At 41.4% G+C, this 17389-nt stretch overlaps 1 protein-coding gene across 5 annotated transcripts in view; it reads left to right on the forward strand.

The window, feature by feature from the left end:
• The window catches only part of cadm1b (cell adhesion molecule 1b), a 169887-nt gene that overhangs the window by 100986 nt on the left and 51512 nt on the right, over positions 1-17389 (forward strand). For 4 of the 5 annotated variants that reach the window (XM_005937875.3, XM_005937874.3, XM_042226531.1 and 1 more), the window contains 2 exons: positions 7713-7733; positions 14800-14946. In XM_005937875.3, the coding sequence (XP_005937937.1) occupies positions 7713-7733; positions 14800-14946 (168 nt within the window). The remainder of the gene's footprint in view (positions 1-7712; positions 7734-14799; positions 14947-17389) is intronic. The other variant, XM_014338609.2, reaches the window with a different exon arrangement.

A 17389-nucleotide genomic window follows, 5' to 3' on the forward strand; every position in this document is an offset into this window, starting at 1 on the left:
TCGGCTCGCTGTGTTTGCCCATCCTTTATTCAGTGTTTGTATTTGTTTCCTAATTTGTGCCTCATGAATGTTAACCGAGGGCTTTGTGCTGTTCCTCTTGTAGCAGTGTTCAGTACCGGCAACTAAGCCGACTCTCCTCAAGGATGTCGATGCACTTTGAGCCCATCTTGTCACATTAATCAATATAGCTTGTGCCTATGCAGCTGTTGTGTATCGACTGCCACATCAGTCAGCTGCATTCGTTTTTGAGATGTTTTCACTGCAAGCTGATATGAGAAGATGTTGTCATGGTTGCACAGAAATTGTTTTGAAACGCTATAGGTCATCTTCTGCCATGATATCAGTAAGCACAGTGGAGGGAAAGGGCAAAATATAATAGAACTTACTGGGTTGAATATCCATTTAGAGAAACTCAAATAGAGAGCATAATGTCCGCTGTGCATCATTTGGATGGAATAGGAAATGCTAAATGGCCTCATATTGACAGACACACTCTCCCTGTATTCATTTTTATCACGTGCACACACATTCGCACGTGCGCGCGCCACTCACATCCACGCACACGTTTCTTTTCTGCAGCCTCTGACTAATGAGGCCTGGGGCTGGAGATGGTTCCATCAAGGAACTTCCCCCTCTCTTTCTCCTCTCTCTCTCTCGTTCTCAAACACGCACCTGATTGATAGCAGTGATTTGACTGAGAAAAGGGAAATGGGAAATTGAAAAATGGTGGGAGAAGATTGGAAACAACGTGCTGATTATAAACTCTGTGAGGAAACAAAAGGCTTTCCCTCTGCCTTTTCTCTTAGCTCTGAGGTAGCAGGTGTGTGTCTGACAGGTGCCTGATTGAGGCGCACAAAAGACATTACAACTGCAAACAAATGGACGTATTTAGCGTCCCCGGATGCAGTTAACGTTTTGGGCTGATAGAAGTGATTATGAGTATATGAGCACACGCAGCCGGGGAATGGGCCCAGGTGTTTGGGTGAGTGGAGCAAGAAGGCAGCCATGTTATTGTTGTGATGATAATAATCCATCTATACAATTAATGGTATGCCATCACCAAGGTCATCAGCCTTTGGAGATGTATTTAATATGTCTCATATTGTAATAATAGAGCCTTTTTGCGCTGGCGACACATACACAGGAGGTGTAAGACCGCACAGATTTATCATCATGAGAAAAAAAAGAAAAGAAGCGTGAGTGAAAAAGTGAGAACAACAGACGCTGTGTTCCAAATTCGCTGATTTACAAAATAACCTCAGTTACCTCGATGCCATCGCCATTTATTCTGGTCTTTTTATGTTTATGCTCTTTTGTTTCATGATCAAAAAACCCCCAAAACCACAACAAAACCCCGCACTTTCACAACAGTGGCATAAATTAGCCACTGCCTCCTTTTGGAAAGCCTTTGTGTATTCCATAAATAAGGGAGCATCTTGGCTGAAGCCCCGGTGGTTTAATATTCTCTGAGAGCTTCCAGACAGTGAGTGGTGGTGCAGCAGCTGTCTCTTGACCCTGCCGGACCCCCACTTACCCCTCTGACCAGCTCCTTTCCACTGGGCAGGCTGTGGCGATGACAAGCCTGTCAGAAGCTTCTCCTAATGTCCTAATTACCCCTCACACACACATACACGCAGGCGTGCTTGCACAGATGTACACACATTCCTAGTGAGTAAGCAAATATGCTGGCAGACAAGCTAAAAAGGACGCACTCACGTTCTCACCGTTTCCTGCTTGAGTATTGCTCATGTGAATTTTCCTTGCATGAGACCGCACATTAGGTGAGGCATTACAGTGTAACCAGAATAGCAGTGGTTCTTCCCCATAAACAGTTCTTGGAGTCTTGATCTGAAACATTTCTTGTTTCTTTTTTTTTTTTTAATCTGGGCACAATCAGAGCGTCGGTTTCTCTACTATGATAACAAACGTGGCACTCCTGCTGCAACTTTCTTTTAAAAACTGACACCATGCTGAAAAGAGGTTTCAAAGTGCCTGCTGCCTCTGAGCAGAAAAAAAAGACACCAAAAAGTTGCAGCATCACCCGAAATAGACAACGTGAATGAGATGTGATGTGTCACTTTGCCAGAGGTTAAGCTTTGCTTCGGCTTAGAACACGAGTCTCTTCCCTGGTGCATGGTTTTGGGTGCAGAGCGTAGTGCTGCTGCCGCTGCTGCACTTAAGTCTGTGCTCAGTCAACTAGTCTTGTTAACATAACAGAGTGGATCATTGTGCCTGGTAGGAAAAAAAAGGAAATCATTGTACCTCCCAGCAAAAGCAGTTGCTAAGTGATTCATAGACCCGGATAGTTACTGCATTTGTCACAATCAGCATGACTTAATCGTGTGCTGCTATACCGTTCTCCCTTCCTCATATTGTGCTGATTTGCAATATATCTTTAGGAAAAGTGTTGTTTTGTAATTCTTGTCGGATCACCTTTAGTTTGACAGATCTAAAGCAACCACTGTCTCTTTTATTTTGCTTTTATTTTTGCCACTTTTCTTGGTAACAGGGATTGTGTGGTGCCTATCATGTGAGACCGTGTGGAAGAGCAGCCTGGCATCCACACTCATCAGAAATTTGTTAGCAGCTTTTTTTTAAACACACGCACACACCCCACGCCCTTGTTTTTTGTTTTTTTCTTTATGACACGACTGTAAGACACGAACACTACCGGAGCTGTGCGGAGCTGTCATGAAAGCGGTTGGCTGCTGTTTGCAATTTTTTTTCTCTTTTTTTCTGTCAGCCGCAGAGACATTTTCATGTGTATTGTGAATGACAGCACCCAGTCAGGTACACCGATGATATTATTCACCTTTTATGCTTTCAAAGGCGTTTCTAACACTGACATGTCTTAATTTGAAAATTGCATTCACAAGAACACGCATCTCTGGGAATTTCTGTGCAATTGCAGATGCCCATAGCACTTCACTGAGGGGGGACAGGGCACCGAATTCAATATAGCTACTTTTTTCTTTTTTTATCTGACAGCATTTCTGAAGGATTACCCTTTAATCTCCCAACGCAGAGACTCGCGTCAGCTACATGTGTCTTGCTGGCGCTGCTCACACAATCAAGCAATAGATTGGACCTTTACAAAGCATATCCCATTAACACAGAGCAATTACCCACTTCTGTGGGGATATTTGCAAAATCTCCTTTTTGTTGCGGTTTATCAAGCAGAAACATGCTTTGCATCTCCTGTAAGCCTACCTGATTATAATGTCTCAATTGACTCAGGGGAAATTTAATCTGAATATTCCTGGCCCTGTTTACAGGTGAGCATTTTCTGATATTTCACCGACTGTTTGGGCTGGATTAAGTAGTACCGGAGAGGTGATAATAAAAGAAGTGGGTCAAGTACATAAATGAAATGCAACTTAATTAGTTCTGCCATTTTACAGAGTAGAAAATAGCTCTTTTTTTTTAGTATAACAAGAGCACACAATCTTGAGAGGTCCACTCAGAAGCTTTTTGTAGAGATTTAGGCCATATTATTCAGTCTTAATTGGCGGATGACGTTGGCTCCATTGTCGTAGAGATTAAGCTGCTCGGTAGCTGTTATGATTTCAACCACGTCAACTTTTAAGTCATCTGCTTGACTAAATGTTATGTAATCCCAACTCAGGTCTGTTTGCTTTTTTTTTTAAAGGTTTTTAGGAGTCAATTAACTCATTCACTGCCATTGACGTCTATAGACGTCAATGGCAGTGAATGAGCAGTGGGGAGTTACCTGATTTGAAAATAGCTGGCAGTGAATGAGTTAATGGCTATTTTCATGACACATTAAGCAGTGAGTAAGCCTAATATTATTTCCTTAGGCTCAGTAGACTTTTTAGTCTTTGTGTTTTGCAACAACCCATAACTCAAAGAAGTATTTCATAATTTGCAAGGTTGATTTATACCAAAGGGATGACTCACTTTCCACCCCAAATGGGAAAATAAATCCTTTGTTTTGGTAGATAAGAAAGGTCTCCCACCTGAGAGCTGTTGGCACTGAACTTTTGTCTGAGCACCCACAGACTGTAACTACAGATGGGCTTAGCCACTTTTCACAATGTAGCTGCAAACATTTTTATTTATTTTTTTATTTTTTATTTTTGAGAAGTGATCATAGTTTGGATGAGAGGGTAAAATGCTGAGACAGCAGCTAATGCTTGTTTAATGAGGTGTATCCATATATACTGCTTGGGTGCATCCCACAGTCAGTATCTGCTAATTTATGCTAAGTAATATACAAATAAAAAGTTAAAGACAAGCAGGAGCGCTTTGTTGGTGCTAACGACACAGCAGGCCATAATAATTGAACTAAAACTCCAACCCCACAGGCATGACAGAGAGGTGGCTCTGTCATGCCAAGCTGCTAATAATGGATAGCATTATAGCTTAATGTAGCTTAAATAGGTGGGCTGTTAAAACAGTTATACACTATTGGAGATAAATTATCTGAATTTCAGAAGCAGGACTGCGCCTCCAAACACGCCCCTTCTGGATCTTATCTATATATGATGACCCAGTTCTACATGCTGTTCGTTCCCGCTTTCGTGCCCCATCCTCCCTCCCCTTTTTTCAATTCTTTCACTTATTCACTTCTTATTAGTACATGAGGATCTGCCAGGCCTGGCAGCTGCATTGAGAAAATGACAACATGGGCCCAGCTAGTGAATTGTCATGATGTAAAATATTAGCTTTGGGGATTAAAACTGCACTTTTTGTACTGGTTTGAAAGCTGCTATAAAAAAAAACCTGATCACTTATCATTTTAACTCATGAGTCTTCGGGGCCTGACTCACCTTTGAACCCTGCATCAAGTGGCCATCAGAGGAACTGCTGCCTTGACATTTGAGTCTTCATTTTTCAGCCCTGGAGTTGCTATATGTATGCACACTATTAGGCCAATAGGCTACCTACAGTACAAACCTGGAATGTCTGCGAATTTGTTTTGCTGTTGATAAATGAATAGATAGGCTTTCAGCTAAAGTATGGAGCGTGCTCAGATGTCATGAAGACGCCTCCAACCATTTCATCTGCAGTTCACAGAAAAAATAAATGGCATATCTGCGGAAACTGAACAAATTGTTTAATAGGGATTTCAAACTAGTTACAACTGATAAGAAAGACTAGAGTAAAGTGTTAAAGACTGGTTTTTGATCTTATTTGTGAGGAAAGCAGAGTTTCTTTCATCAGTTTGCTTTGTGAAAATTCTGACCTCAAAAGTCGCCTGTGTTTATTGGGTCCACTCTGCAGGAGTCCGCTTCTCCATCCGATTTCCTTGAAGAGAAAAAGTTTGAAGCCCACCTCTGATCCTACTAATTAAATGAAAACACAGTGGGCTACCCACAGTAAGACAGCATTACTCCACACACACATGCACTGTCGCAAAGGTAACCAGTGTGGGTGTCTCTATGGGGAACTACACCAAGCTCCAACATCCCACTCTGTTGTGTCCTCTTATGCAGTGCGATCACACACTAGGTTGACATGCAACACGCTGCAGATCATGAGCATAAATAAGCAAGGGATGTTTTACCTGAAAGGAAGAACATTAATTCAAAGGCATCACTCTAGTACTGAGAAGAAATGTTGCCTCATTAGTGTTACCCCACTGCTTTTACCAAGCAGTAGGAAGAGAGAGAGAGAGGCTATGTGCCACTCTTGCCACACAGACATCTTTTCTCCGGAGATCTTAGTTTGCCTCAGTGACTAAAAAACAGCGTGCATTATTATGGATTCACTGGGGTGGCAATGGGTTGAACGTAGACCCCTGAATACTGGTGCACTTAGAGCCTCACTTCGTATAGAAAACATACTGCAGTGCAAGAGTCTGCCCTTTCAAATGCTCACAATGAGCCGGTTTCCAACAGGAAATGTAGCATCAATGTAGGTGGAGAGTGTGAAATGCTCCACTTTTGTGTTTCTGAACATAATGTTGCTCATTGTGCAGAACGGGAAGATGAGATTTGGATGAAAAGGAAAAGAGGTGAGGCGACAAGGACAGACATTATTTGGAGGACGGTTAGCCTGCCTGCTCTCATCCAGTGTGATTGACATATTGGTGCAATGGGTGCACTCGCACGAATGCCATCACATGCATTTCCCCAGAAATCTGTCTATCAGCACTGTCTAAGCAGAGCGACAGCCATGACATCTAATCACAGGCGAGCTGGCACCTCATAACTTCTACCTAATGTGCTGCAGGTACAGAGGAGAGAAGGGGAGCGCTGCACGACAGCACCCCCGCCACCAAAACACTATTTATAGCCCCTTCAGAGGCCACCAGCAGGAAGTGGATCATACTGAAGGGTTAGGGAAGGTGTCACTACACTATATCACAAGTCTCTGTGTTTAGATATAGGTCTCTGTTGACAAGATTAAACACCGAGATGCCCCGCTATCAGGCCGACGCATTTTTCTGGGTTATAGTCCTGACAAAGTATTGCAGCAAAACGAGGGCAGATATGGTACACATACAAGATGATAATGAGTCATTTACATAATGTTGCTACAACATTATAATTACCTGGCAATTAAAGCAGCTCAAAAGCCTCATTATGGACTGTCCTGAGGGCTGGTTGGACTGGGATACATGCAGCGTGCTCATTCAAGCTCAAGTCTATCAACGTCTATTATTCGTGAGTTCTTTTTTTTTTTTTTTTTTACATCAACTGCCCAGAAGCCTCATTCTGGTGAATTATCACATATAAGCAAGTTTTGGCTGACACGCTGTGTTTTAGATGAAGCAAAGCTTTAAGTTAGTGAGATATCGTTGCGGGCTCCTGGACAACGTTCAAAATTTGTTTCCCATCATGTGTGATTTGTCACTCACATTTTTGTGTCCCGAGGGACTTGCTGACACGTCGAAAATGCACAAAGGAGCCATAACAAGGACATGTGTCATACCTTACACCCTTATTAAGCCAGCAATGACAAGTTAGACAGGCAGTCACTTCACCATACTGTACAGCACGCTTGGCACTGAAGCTCCCATTGCTCACAGCCAGAGTAAAGAAGCACCAAAGTCTGTGTGAAATGTCAATATAATAAAAGATGGTGCGAAATATAAAAATGTAGATGTGCAGCAAGGGGGCAAGAGATTTGTGTGTGTGTGCATGTGTGTGTGTCAGAGTTGTTTATGAATAGCAGACAATGAATGATGGAAGCTCTCCCGAGGGTACAGGCCCTGAGCAATGCTGCAGGGACTTGGGAACGCGCCAGTCTCCCATGCCCTGTGAGATGCCAGTTTGGGTGGGCACCGTTCCGAATGGGTGCTCTCTTCTCCAGGATACACGGCGGGTCCCAGGGGAGCGTCTCCAGGCAGTGGCTGCTCCACAGTGGGGCTGGCTGGAATCTCAATCAGGGACACAAGGGGTAGAAAACAAAGTCCAAATATTCCCTCTGTACCTCTATATTGATGTAACATCGGAAAATAGATGAAGGCAGGAAAATGGCTCATTACGTCGGAATCGCACACACCTGTGTTGTAAAAATGACTCATTATGACGGCTTTTGTATTTGTCTTAATTGGTGGAAAATTACACAAATAGCATATGGAGCTTGAATTTAATGAATTTCAACAAGCCTATTTAAAAATTATGAATATGCTTTTTGTTACCAGTGGAATATAGCTCCCTGCTTACATCCTGTCTGCTCACAACTTGTCTGTTTTTTTTCTCCTCTTTTCTCTTCTGCTCTCCTTCTCACCTGTGCTGCAACAGGAGCTGCTGAAACCCTGACAGGTAATCTTTCTTTTTGCTACCTGCTGTTCATTTGGAAGTGCTTGCTTCTGTCTGTGTCTGTTGATTGGCTGTCCATTGCGGTTTGTTCATCTGTGCATATTTACATGAATGGCTGGTTATGTTCATAACGTTTCTTTTCAGGAAGGAGGAGATAGCCGTCGGCTCACAGCTCTGATCCTCTGTTTTTATTTGTAATTCTCAAATCAACATTTCACCACATGTAATGGCTGATTTCGATTTCTTTTCAAGCCACTTGGTTTCCTCTTCAATTTGTCTGTAGTTTTGACACATTCCTGCTCCTAACTATGGAAGTTTTGCTAATCTCCTCCCATTCTGTAGCCTCTCCAAAAGTAGAATCTCAGCAGTAAAAGTGTGAGGAATGAATTTAACAATGTGTTTTTCTCTCTTTCCGAGCTGTAAACGGCAGTATTTTCACATAATTTCCATCCTGTAATAAACTAAATCAGTGCTACTTCCCAGGCTAAGAGCTGTAATTACCTAGTTTGAGGGGTGAGGCTATGAAAAAAAAAAGACCTGTCACGACAGAATATCCACTAAGGTTATTTTCCCAAGCTGCTCCTTTATCAGAGGATAAGTGTTGCAAGTAAACACTCAAAAAGAGTTAATATGGAATGAATCATGATATTATCATATTAGTGCCTAAACTTAACCGAATTACTAGTTAACTTATTACTAGTACTAGTACTGGGTTGGCCCAGCTTTTGCCTCCAGAACTGCTTTAATAGCATCGTTTGAACAAGGTGCTGGAACAATTCTCAGAGATTTTGGTGAATATCGTCATCGTCTGTTACACAGTTGTTGCAGATTTGTTGGCTGGACAGCAAAAATAATCAGTTAGGCTGTTCCATTAAAATGGTAATCAATTGATGGTGGACCAAAGTGTACCCAGAAAATATCCCTGACATCATTAAACCAACACCAGCAGCCAGAACTGTTGATCCAAGACATGATGGGCCCATTTCAATTTCTGACCCTACCATCATAATGTCACAGTAAAAACAAAGACTCATCAGACCAAGCAGTGTTCTTTAATTTTGGTGAATGCATACAAACTGATAGGAGTCTGGTCTTCTGCTGCTGCAGCCCATCTCGTTCAAGGTTCAATGTTCAGTCAGTGATCAGTGCTGAGTGTCTCTGCATAGACATGAGTGTCTCTGCATAGACATGTAAACCCTAGAAATCTCTGTGACATTGTGGTTTTTAACCTCCTAAGACCCGAACTCTTTCACGGCATACATTTTTAATTTCTCTTTGGTATTTGGCTTTATAGTGTTTGATAGGACACTATAAAGTTACAATCGAGTAATGATGTGCAAAACTCTTTATTTGGTGTCTGAACACAGCAGCATTTTGCCTGAGTACAAAAACAAAATGAGAAACAACAATTGTGCCCCTTTGAACAATATGGCTCATTTGAAAGCCATTTGAAAGAGCAAAATTTAGTATTGTGGTCTAGACAACCCAAAATGTGATGTGGACGCCGGTCCTAGGAGGTTAAAATACTCAGGCCAGCATATCTGGCACCAACGATTATACCACATTCAAAGTCCCTTGAATTGCCTAAATGTATCGAGTTCCTTCCATGTGATTGGATGGCTATGTGGTGTCATTAAAGAGCAGTTGAACAGGTGTACCTAGTGAAGTAGCTTGTGAGTGTAGTATATGGTGTTTAACCTTTCATGGACCAATACAAAAAGAAACAGTGAACACAGTGAGCGTGCAGACCTAGTGAGAATCATTCAAAGGGATTTCTCATATCTTTGCAGTTTTATTCACTTAAAACTCATCTCTAAAGAGCTGCTACCGCTGATGAGTGTGATTTATAAACCCGCTGGAGTCTTTCGTTTCTGTAAGAAAAACAACACTGTAATATTTTAGTTGATAAAAGATGCTTTTTCAGGAAGGACATCCTTTTTTCTAGTTGTGTTGCAGCATCATTATACAAACGGGCACCCTTAGCTTCTAAGAGAGCTTATATTTAGTTAGAAAAAAAAAGATGGTCAAATTAGGGGGTACGAATTATTTTTTTGAAGCTTTTCCATGCAGGTCTAGGAGAAATGGCACAGCGCTAATTACACCCTGAGACACAGGCCTTCTTTCTTGTGAACATCCTTAAAACAGCATTTCATCATGAGGATCAGGATTTAATGACTGAGAGGGATAAAGTGCAAAAAGGCAGCATCAGAGAAAGAGAGGGAGAAACTTTTATTGTTAATGACTGTCTATAGTCCTGGTTGTTCCTTGAAAGGACATGACTGCTGCAGACAGCGGTGACTCAAGGGAGAGGAATTGGGGGCTGGCTATCCTGCTTTTTGCTGCCCCTTTCATGTCTTTTGATGTGAAAACAAGAGAGAAAAGTTCAAAGAAAGCGCGAGCTCCATTCAAAAGGTGCCTGTCTCCGAACTTCTGATGGAAGAGCCGACCCCCTAATATTTCCTGATTTCGTCAACTTTTGTAAAAATTGGTCAGGTTTGTGCCGTTTTGCATTTTGAGTACGGCTGATGAACCGAGACTCCGCGCCAGACACTTCATGCCAGATTGTACATCCCCTTGGAGAGCACACAGACTTTTGAAGGTCTGTATTTCCCTCTGACTGTTTCATTCAGTATGTTGTGATGCAGGAACAGGAGGGCAGCCATGTGTAGAGATACAGGCACTTTACTCTCCCAGACAGCTGCTGGAATGAGTGTGAATTTATCAGCCAGTCATCTGTGCCATGCCTCTGCCCACTCCCCCCTTCATCCCCACCCACCACCCAGAATTAATGACTGCCTTTCCTCATTTGCACCCAATCATGACTAGGATGCCGAGGCAATTGAAAATGTTTACTTCAATTGCGAAAACCCTCCATGTTCCACAAAGTGGCCTGTTTTTACTTTGATGGGATTGCTAATCACAGCGACGATATTTATGTGTGTTTTGAATTGGAGATGAGCCTAGGCTAGGATATTGGAGGGGGACCAACCTTGCTTGGGGCTGCTAAACCTTATGGAGAATTTATCTTTTGCGTTCCCTTTCTCTCAGCCCAACAGATTGGGAGCTGAATAACCTTGCTTTGAGGCTGCTGCTCTATGTTGCTGTTGTGACTGCCAAATATATTACTTTTACAGCAATGAAATAAAATAGACATCAAAACACTACACTTTGCTTTTGCCTAAAAACACTATTATGTAGTGTACAGAGGAGCTGCACTGTATTGTTTTCTTTATACTATACTAGAATGCATCCACATTTAAAATCTTCACGTGAGGTCATTTTTGATTTGATGCTCACCATTATCTTGTTTTATTCTATTATTTTAGATGGTAAACAACTAGTGTAGCTAGAAAGTGCCTCTTTCTTCTTATCACTGATTCAGTCATTCTCATACACCATATTGCTAATGGGTCAGGAGCAAATTATGTGACACTGGAGACTTTAAAAGCTGTGATTAAAATCTGATATAGGTTTTTTTGTAGACTAATAACATTCTGTGAAACCCATGAGACCAGAATACTGACTTTAAACTAATGTAGCTCATCAGAACAAACCCTGAATTGCCGTCATATTGAATTTTTCCTTCACCTCACAATGAGCCCTGTTTCCTTGAAATTACTTCCTTATTCAAGTAAACTGCACTCTCAAGGGAGGCATCTCCTGGATTCAAATACGTTTGTAGTCAAGTCAACATATCTTTGCCATTTATGTTTTTGTTTTCTTCCCTTTTTCAGGCAACAAATCACATTAGATGGTTGGAACCAACCCTCAGAAACTGAGGAGAAGCTGACATGAGCTCCAGCTTCTTCTTTGAGTAATGTTTGTGCCTAATCTAATCTGAAAAGTTAACTTAAAAGAAAAAAGGAGTAGAAATGTCTAAAGGTTACAAGCTGGGGTTAAAGTGGGATTTCACAGGTGTAGCAGTGCAGCTTGGAGAAAAGAAGAACTCAAATAGTCACACTTTTTGTATGCTCTGTGACCAGCTAACCTGTGTTGTAACACCTCACAGCTCGTTATAATACTGAATTCAGCAACTTATAAGTAGGGCTTACACAAACCTTATGGCTAGATTTCCAATCCCTAGATGCTATACAGCTAGTATGAAAGGTAGAATTTGGTGAGTGAATCTAATCCGCATTATTGCCTTAAATGTAAACTAATTGCTACCCTGTATGTAACCAGTCCATTACTGAAGACTTTATCACAATACTGTAAGCTAACCAGGTTAGCCTGCACTAAACTGCCTAGTTTTTAACGCAGTGTTTGAATAACACAGACAAACTATACTTCAGTTTGTTTTACAAGATATTTCACTAAAACATAATTCAGCAACACAGTTGTAGATCCAGTTTATGATTTTAAAAACTCTGCAATGAATTAGGACAGTATATGCAAGCTATATGCAAGCTTAACATTGCCAGTGTGTAACATTTCACTTGCTAAGCTGTGCTTACCTTTGAAAATAGTCTCCCGTCTTCTCCTTTCCTCCCCTTCTTACATCTTTATCCATCTCTCTGTGTCACATATTGACATGTTTCCTCACGATTTTACATTTAACTCACAGACACATTTTGTCAGACTGCGCAAAATAGTTTGTATGTTCTTTGAGCTGTTTCTAAAGGCACGTTTGAAATTACATAGCACATAAAAACAATGATCCTCCTCAGTAGTTAACCAGATCCTTGAAGTTTTGCGACCGCCACTTTGCATCTGCACCATTAACACATCACAAGAATGAGGATGAAAAAGGAATGTGTTAAAAGGTACACGGATGTCCATGATGTCGCTGGAAGCAACGCCAGGCTGCAGCACATGAGAAATGAACTCTTGATTCTTCCAACACATGATCCCCTGGTTACAACTCTTCAACATGGTTTTGGTTCATATGTGAGGATGAGGATCAGATTATGCTACTTTTCAGCCTGTTTTTAAACTCGTGCTGTTACGCTATCACAAAAAAAGACTGTTTAATTCTGTGTTTAACCATAAAGCCTGGCTAGCATACCAGTAATGCCCTTGCAGTTAGCTACAATGATAAATCCATTCCTGTCTTTCTGGCTGTCACATAATTTTTCTCCTTAGGTTAACTTTTACAAGGTTTTTATCATTCAATCATCTATCATTGCTTGTATTAGAAATGTAATAAAAGTTCAACATTTGTGGCAAGGGGTTGGGCAGGAGTGTGGAAGGTATTGTCACACTGGTATACAGCCTGCTATAGCAAGCCAGGGATTTTTGTAAGTTTGACTTACGTTTCAGAACCGTTACACCTCCGTGAACTCGCTTGTCAGGTATTTTGTTGAAGAGAAAATAGGTTTGCGTTCAATTGTAAAGGGGAATATAGTGTAGCTGTTAGAACTTATATTTTAGGGAGCAGGATTGTCACAATATATAGTGTTTATTGATTAATTCACAGTTAACCGTTACACAGTTTTTTCAGGTACCTGGTAGATTGTGGTGATTCCTCTATGGATTCAGCCTGTGGCAGTGTGCACTATTTTGCACTGACTTTAGTCACAGTGTAGGTGGGATCCACACTTTTCTGATCTGCATGTGCACTATCCACTCATTATTTGCTGTGGCTTGTTTTTACACAAGGGAAACTAAAGGTCTAATATATATGTTACATTAAAACATAGATCTCATTTCCATTTTTATATGCATTACAATCCATCAGTCAGAGGTAATGTGCTGAAAAAGATGGGGCTTCAAACCTTTTTTTGCATTTTCTCATGTACTCTCTCATTTACACATTCAGTCATTGTTGTCCTATCTGAGCAGTTATTCTTGGACGTATTCTTAGTCCATGCCTGTTCAGCAGTATTACATGAAATTGTCCTCAACCACATTAGCATGTAGTAAATATTACCTATTTACGATAAACCTTTAATTGACTGTATTGTGTACTTGTTGGACATAATCTGTGGCTGTTTTTACCTATTACCTTCCCTTTGTCCTGAGCCTGAGCCCCGGCAGCAGAGTGGAATGAAATGGGTAGTTCATTGCATCAGACAGGTCTGAGGAGCTTTTCTCCACAGGAGGTTAATTTCTTATTGCTTGCCGCATTCACAGAGTTCATTTTGAATCATGTTAGTTTGCCTGTCTATTCCCATTATCACTATCTGAAAATGCAGGCGTTTTTTCCCCCCCTCCACTTTGTAAATGTCAGAATGCAATAGAGGTGTCTGACAACTCGGGCATGCAAATGTGCTTTTGATGTTTTCTTGGGGCTGTGGCTTAGAGTGTTGTTCCTCCGCTGGTGTGAATCTGAAGCATTAAAACGTATTCTCCATTCTTCTTACGCTTTTTTGGCTCCTGCCGGATAAATATAGCACAAGGTGACTTTTGATTCTCTTCCTCTTTCTCTCCAAAGACAGGGGAAACAAAGCAAGGCTTTTTGTGTGTGGGGGGTTTGGTGTGAGGTGTAAGTTACGATGACAAGGTCCAGGGTCTGTCAGTGGCAACAATGCCAGTGTACAGAGAGTGACTCAGATGCTTACAGCACTTTTATTCCTAGAGATACAGAACAGAACCGCTGAGCACACTGAGCACACATTGGTCACATGGAACCTCAGATGGAGGGCTCTGATAAAGCTTAACCATATACAGCATCCAACTCGGCTCATCTCTCCTCTCTCTGTTCTCTCGTGCTCTGTTTAACTCCCCCTCTCTTCTTCACCTCCTCCACCCCGCCCATATCTACTACTTGCCACTTTCTTACACTCGTTCTTTGTCTCTTTTTCTTCCTACCCTCTCCTCACTCCCTACCTTCGTGGGCAGCAGAGCTTACAGCCCATCTGGCACTGACTCACAGGGCCCACTCTGAGCTGGGGGAGATCAATAGTGACAAACACTGCACATGGCTCTTATATTAAAAGGATTAGACATGGCTGCAAACAGACAATCTACACGGCCTATTCACGTATCTTTGCACTGTGCGTGTGTTGACATGCAGTCCCTGTTGTTAGAAACATAAATATTTAAGATACTTTAAATATCCAGACAGAGATGCTTGTTCCACATTTCAAATGTATTTTTTGCTTCTGTGTTTTCCGCCTGCGTTGTGAAGTCGAAGGTCAGAATCTGGCAACTGACAACGTGACGGTGATTGAGGGGGAAATGGCCACCATCAGCTGCAGAGTGAGGAACAACGATGACTCCGTCATCCAGCTGCTCAACCCCAACAGACAGACCATTTACTTCAAAGACGTTAGACGTAAGTGCCAGTGTGTCTTGCACGCACGCACACATACATACAGACACACAAACACACAAGATGTCTTTCTGCTGCGAGTCGTCATCATTCTTCCTTTTTTGAAGAAAAGCATTTGTCAGTTAGCGCCTGTATTGTGTTTGTAAGCATGAAGCCTTGAAATGCAAACTTGTGGTCCTTGTTTGCACCAAGGACCATGAGTGCAAACAATTGATGGAAATAGAAGAAATCCAATTTCTTTTAATCCTGAGTACCAGATACCAAGAATATTTGTACTGTCAGTTTTAAAGAATCTTTTTTTTTATGTTTATGACTTTTATACAGTAGTTTGGCACTGGTAAGATAAGCCTGGTCACTCTTGGCATACTCCCGCTGGTATAAATACTTTCAGGATTTTGATAGTTATGCACAGTATCTGGGCTTTCTGGGGTTGACATCTAGTAAACAAACAAAATAGATTACTTCTACTACTACTATTACTCTTTTATTTTGGTCATTTTAAATCATAGCTGCTGAAAGCTGGAGTGTGTTGATGTGAGGACCCAAATGCAAGGACACAGAGAGGCAGAGTTTAAAACAAGAAGTGACTGACAGAAATTCAATAAACATAATCCATAAAAAAGCCCAAAGGGAAAAATAAACAGAAATCCCAAACAGGTATCAGATAAATCCAGAAACACTGGGCGATAACTAGGAATTAAAGACAAACAGGGACTCGGAGTTAGGAGTAAACGATATAACACAACAGAGAACGAAAAAAGACTGAGTTCATTTATACAGACAGGTGCACTGAGGGGTGACCAAAGAAAGTGGAAACAACAGGGGAACAAGAGACAGCTGAACTAAACCTAGATAAGAACAGAACAGATTAAAACATAGTATAAAACAAATGGGGAGACCAAAACCACAAGTAGTCAAAAACAAACAAACAATACTACTAGATATCAAAACCAAAGCAAACAATAATCAAACACAGAACAAAGCAATTTGAAAAACTGGAACTTTACTCAAAAGTCTTCCGACTCAAAGACACGCGGTCATGATAATAATATGACACTGTGATAATAGTCCAGGATACGGTGCCCCAGTTTCCTGGAATAATCTGCAGAAGGAGCTGAAATTGTCAGAAATGGTTACCTTAAGTCAAATTTTAGAAGAACAAGAGAATACCTCTTTTAGTCAGTGCGACTGTTTTTAATGTCGCTCTTAATGACCAGATATCATATATTGTTTTTCACATGTTTTTGTGGAAAATTGCATTTGTTTTAAATTGTTATGTCATTATGTGGCGTATGCGTGTTTGGCTTTTGCTGATTTTTACCTGGATAAATAAAGGAATAATAAAATAATAACACATAAATGGCCTGCATTTGTATAGCACTTTTCTAGTCCCTAAGGACCCCAAAGCGCTTCACACTACATTCAGTCATTCACCCATTGGCGATGGCCAGCTACACTGTAGCCACAGCTGCCCTGGGGCGCACTGACAGAGGCGAGGCTGCCGGACACAGGCGCCACCGGGCCCTCTGACCACCACCAGTAGGCAGACATGGGGTTAGTATCTTGCCCAAGGATATTTGGCATGCAGCCAGGAGGCAGCCTGGGATCGAACCACCGACCTTCTGATTAGTGGCTGACCTGCTCTGCCACCTGAGCTACAGCCACCCCCTATTCAATTTATCCTAATCGTATTAATAATAAGCAAACTAAGGTTATAATAATGGCTCTTCTTCCAGAAGACTATGGTGCAAGAATCTGTCAGGGTATAATTTAATGTGCAATGTGTGTATTAGTTTCCATGTTAAATACCCACTTTCAAACTTCAACAACAAAAACTGTAACCTAAGAATTTTTTCCTCACTGTCAAGTGGAATAATTTATAATCTATTGCAAAAAACCCCCAAAAAATTCTATTGAAAGATACAAAATTTACCTCCACATGGGCTGGGTCTGTGACCCAGTGTTTGAGCTCTTATATATTTTGGTATTCATTTGTGCCCTAGTTTAGTTAATCTAGTTAATTTCGAGGTTGCCTTTGTTTCTTAGTTGTTTATGTCATCTCCTCCTGTATTCAGTCTCCCTGGTCCGTGCGTCTACCTGTCATGCGTCATGTCTGTGTGGTTATGTTCAGTTCAGGTCACGTCTAATCCCCATGTTTCCTGTTTTACTTTGAAAGTCTGTGTCTAATGTCAGTGTATGTAGTTTCACTTTCCCCGTCCTGTCATTAGGTTCATGTGTATCAGCTGTTCCCCCTCATGTGTTTCCACTTCCCTTGATCATCCCTTATGTGTATTTAGTCTCTGTGTTTCATTCAGTCTGTGTCGCGTCGTCTGTGTTCCCACCCTCCATGTTTTCACAGCCAGTCCTTGCAGTCATCGTCATAGTTCTCCGAGTCTCCATAATTTATCACAGTATTAGTTTCCCAGTTAAGTTATAGTTTAGTCAC

Source organism: Haplochromis burtoni, unplaced genomic scaffold, assembly GCF_018398535.1.
Source record: "Haplochromis burtoni strain Fernald_Lab_line unplaced genomic scaffold, NCSU_Asbu1 Contig_216, whole genome shotgun sequence".
Lineage (NCBI taxonomy): Eukaryota > Metazoa > Chordata > Actinopteri > Cichliformes > Cichlidae > Haplochromis > Haplochromis burtoni.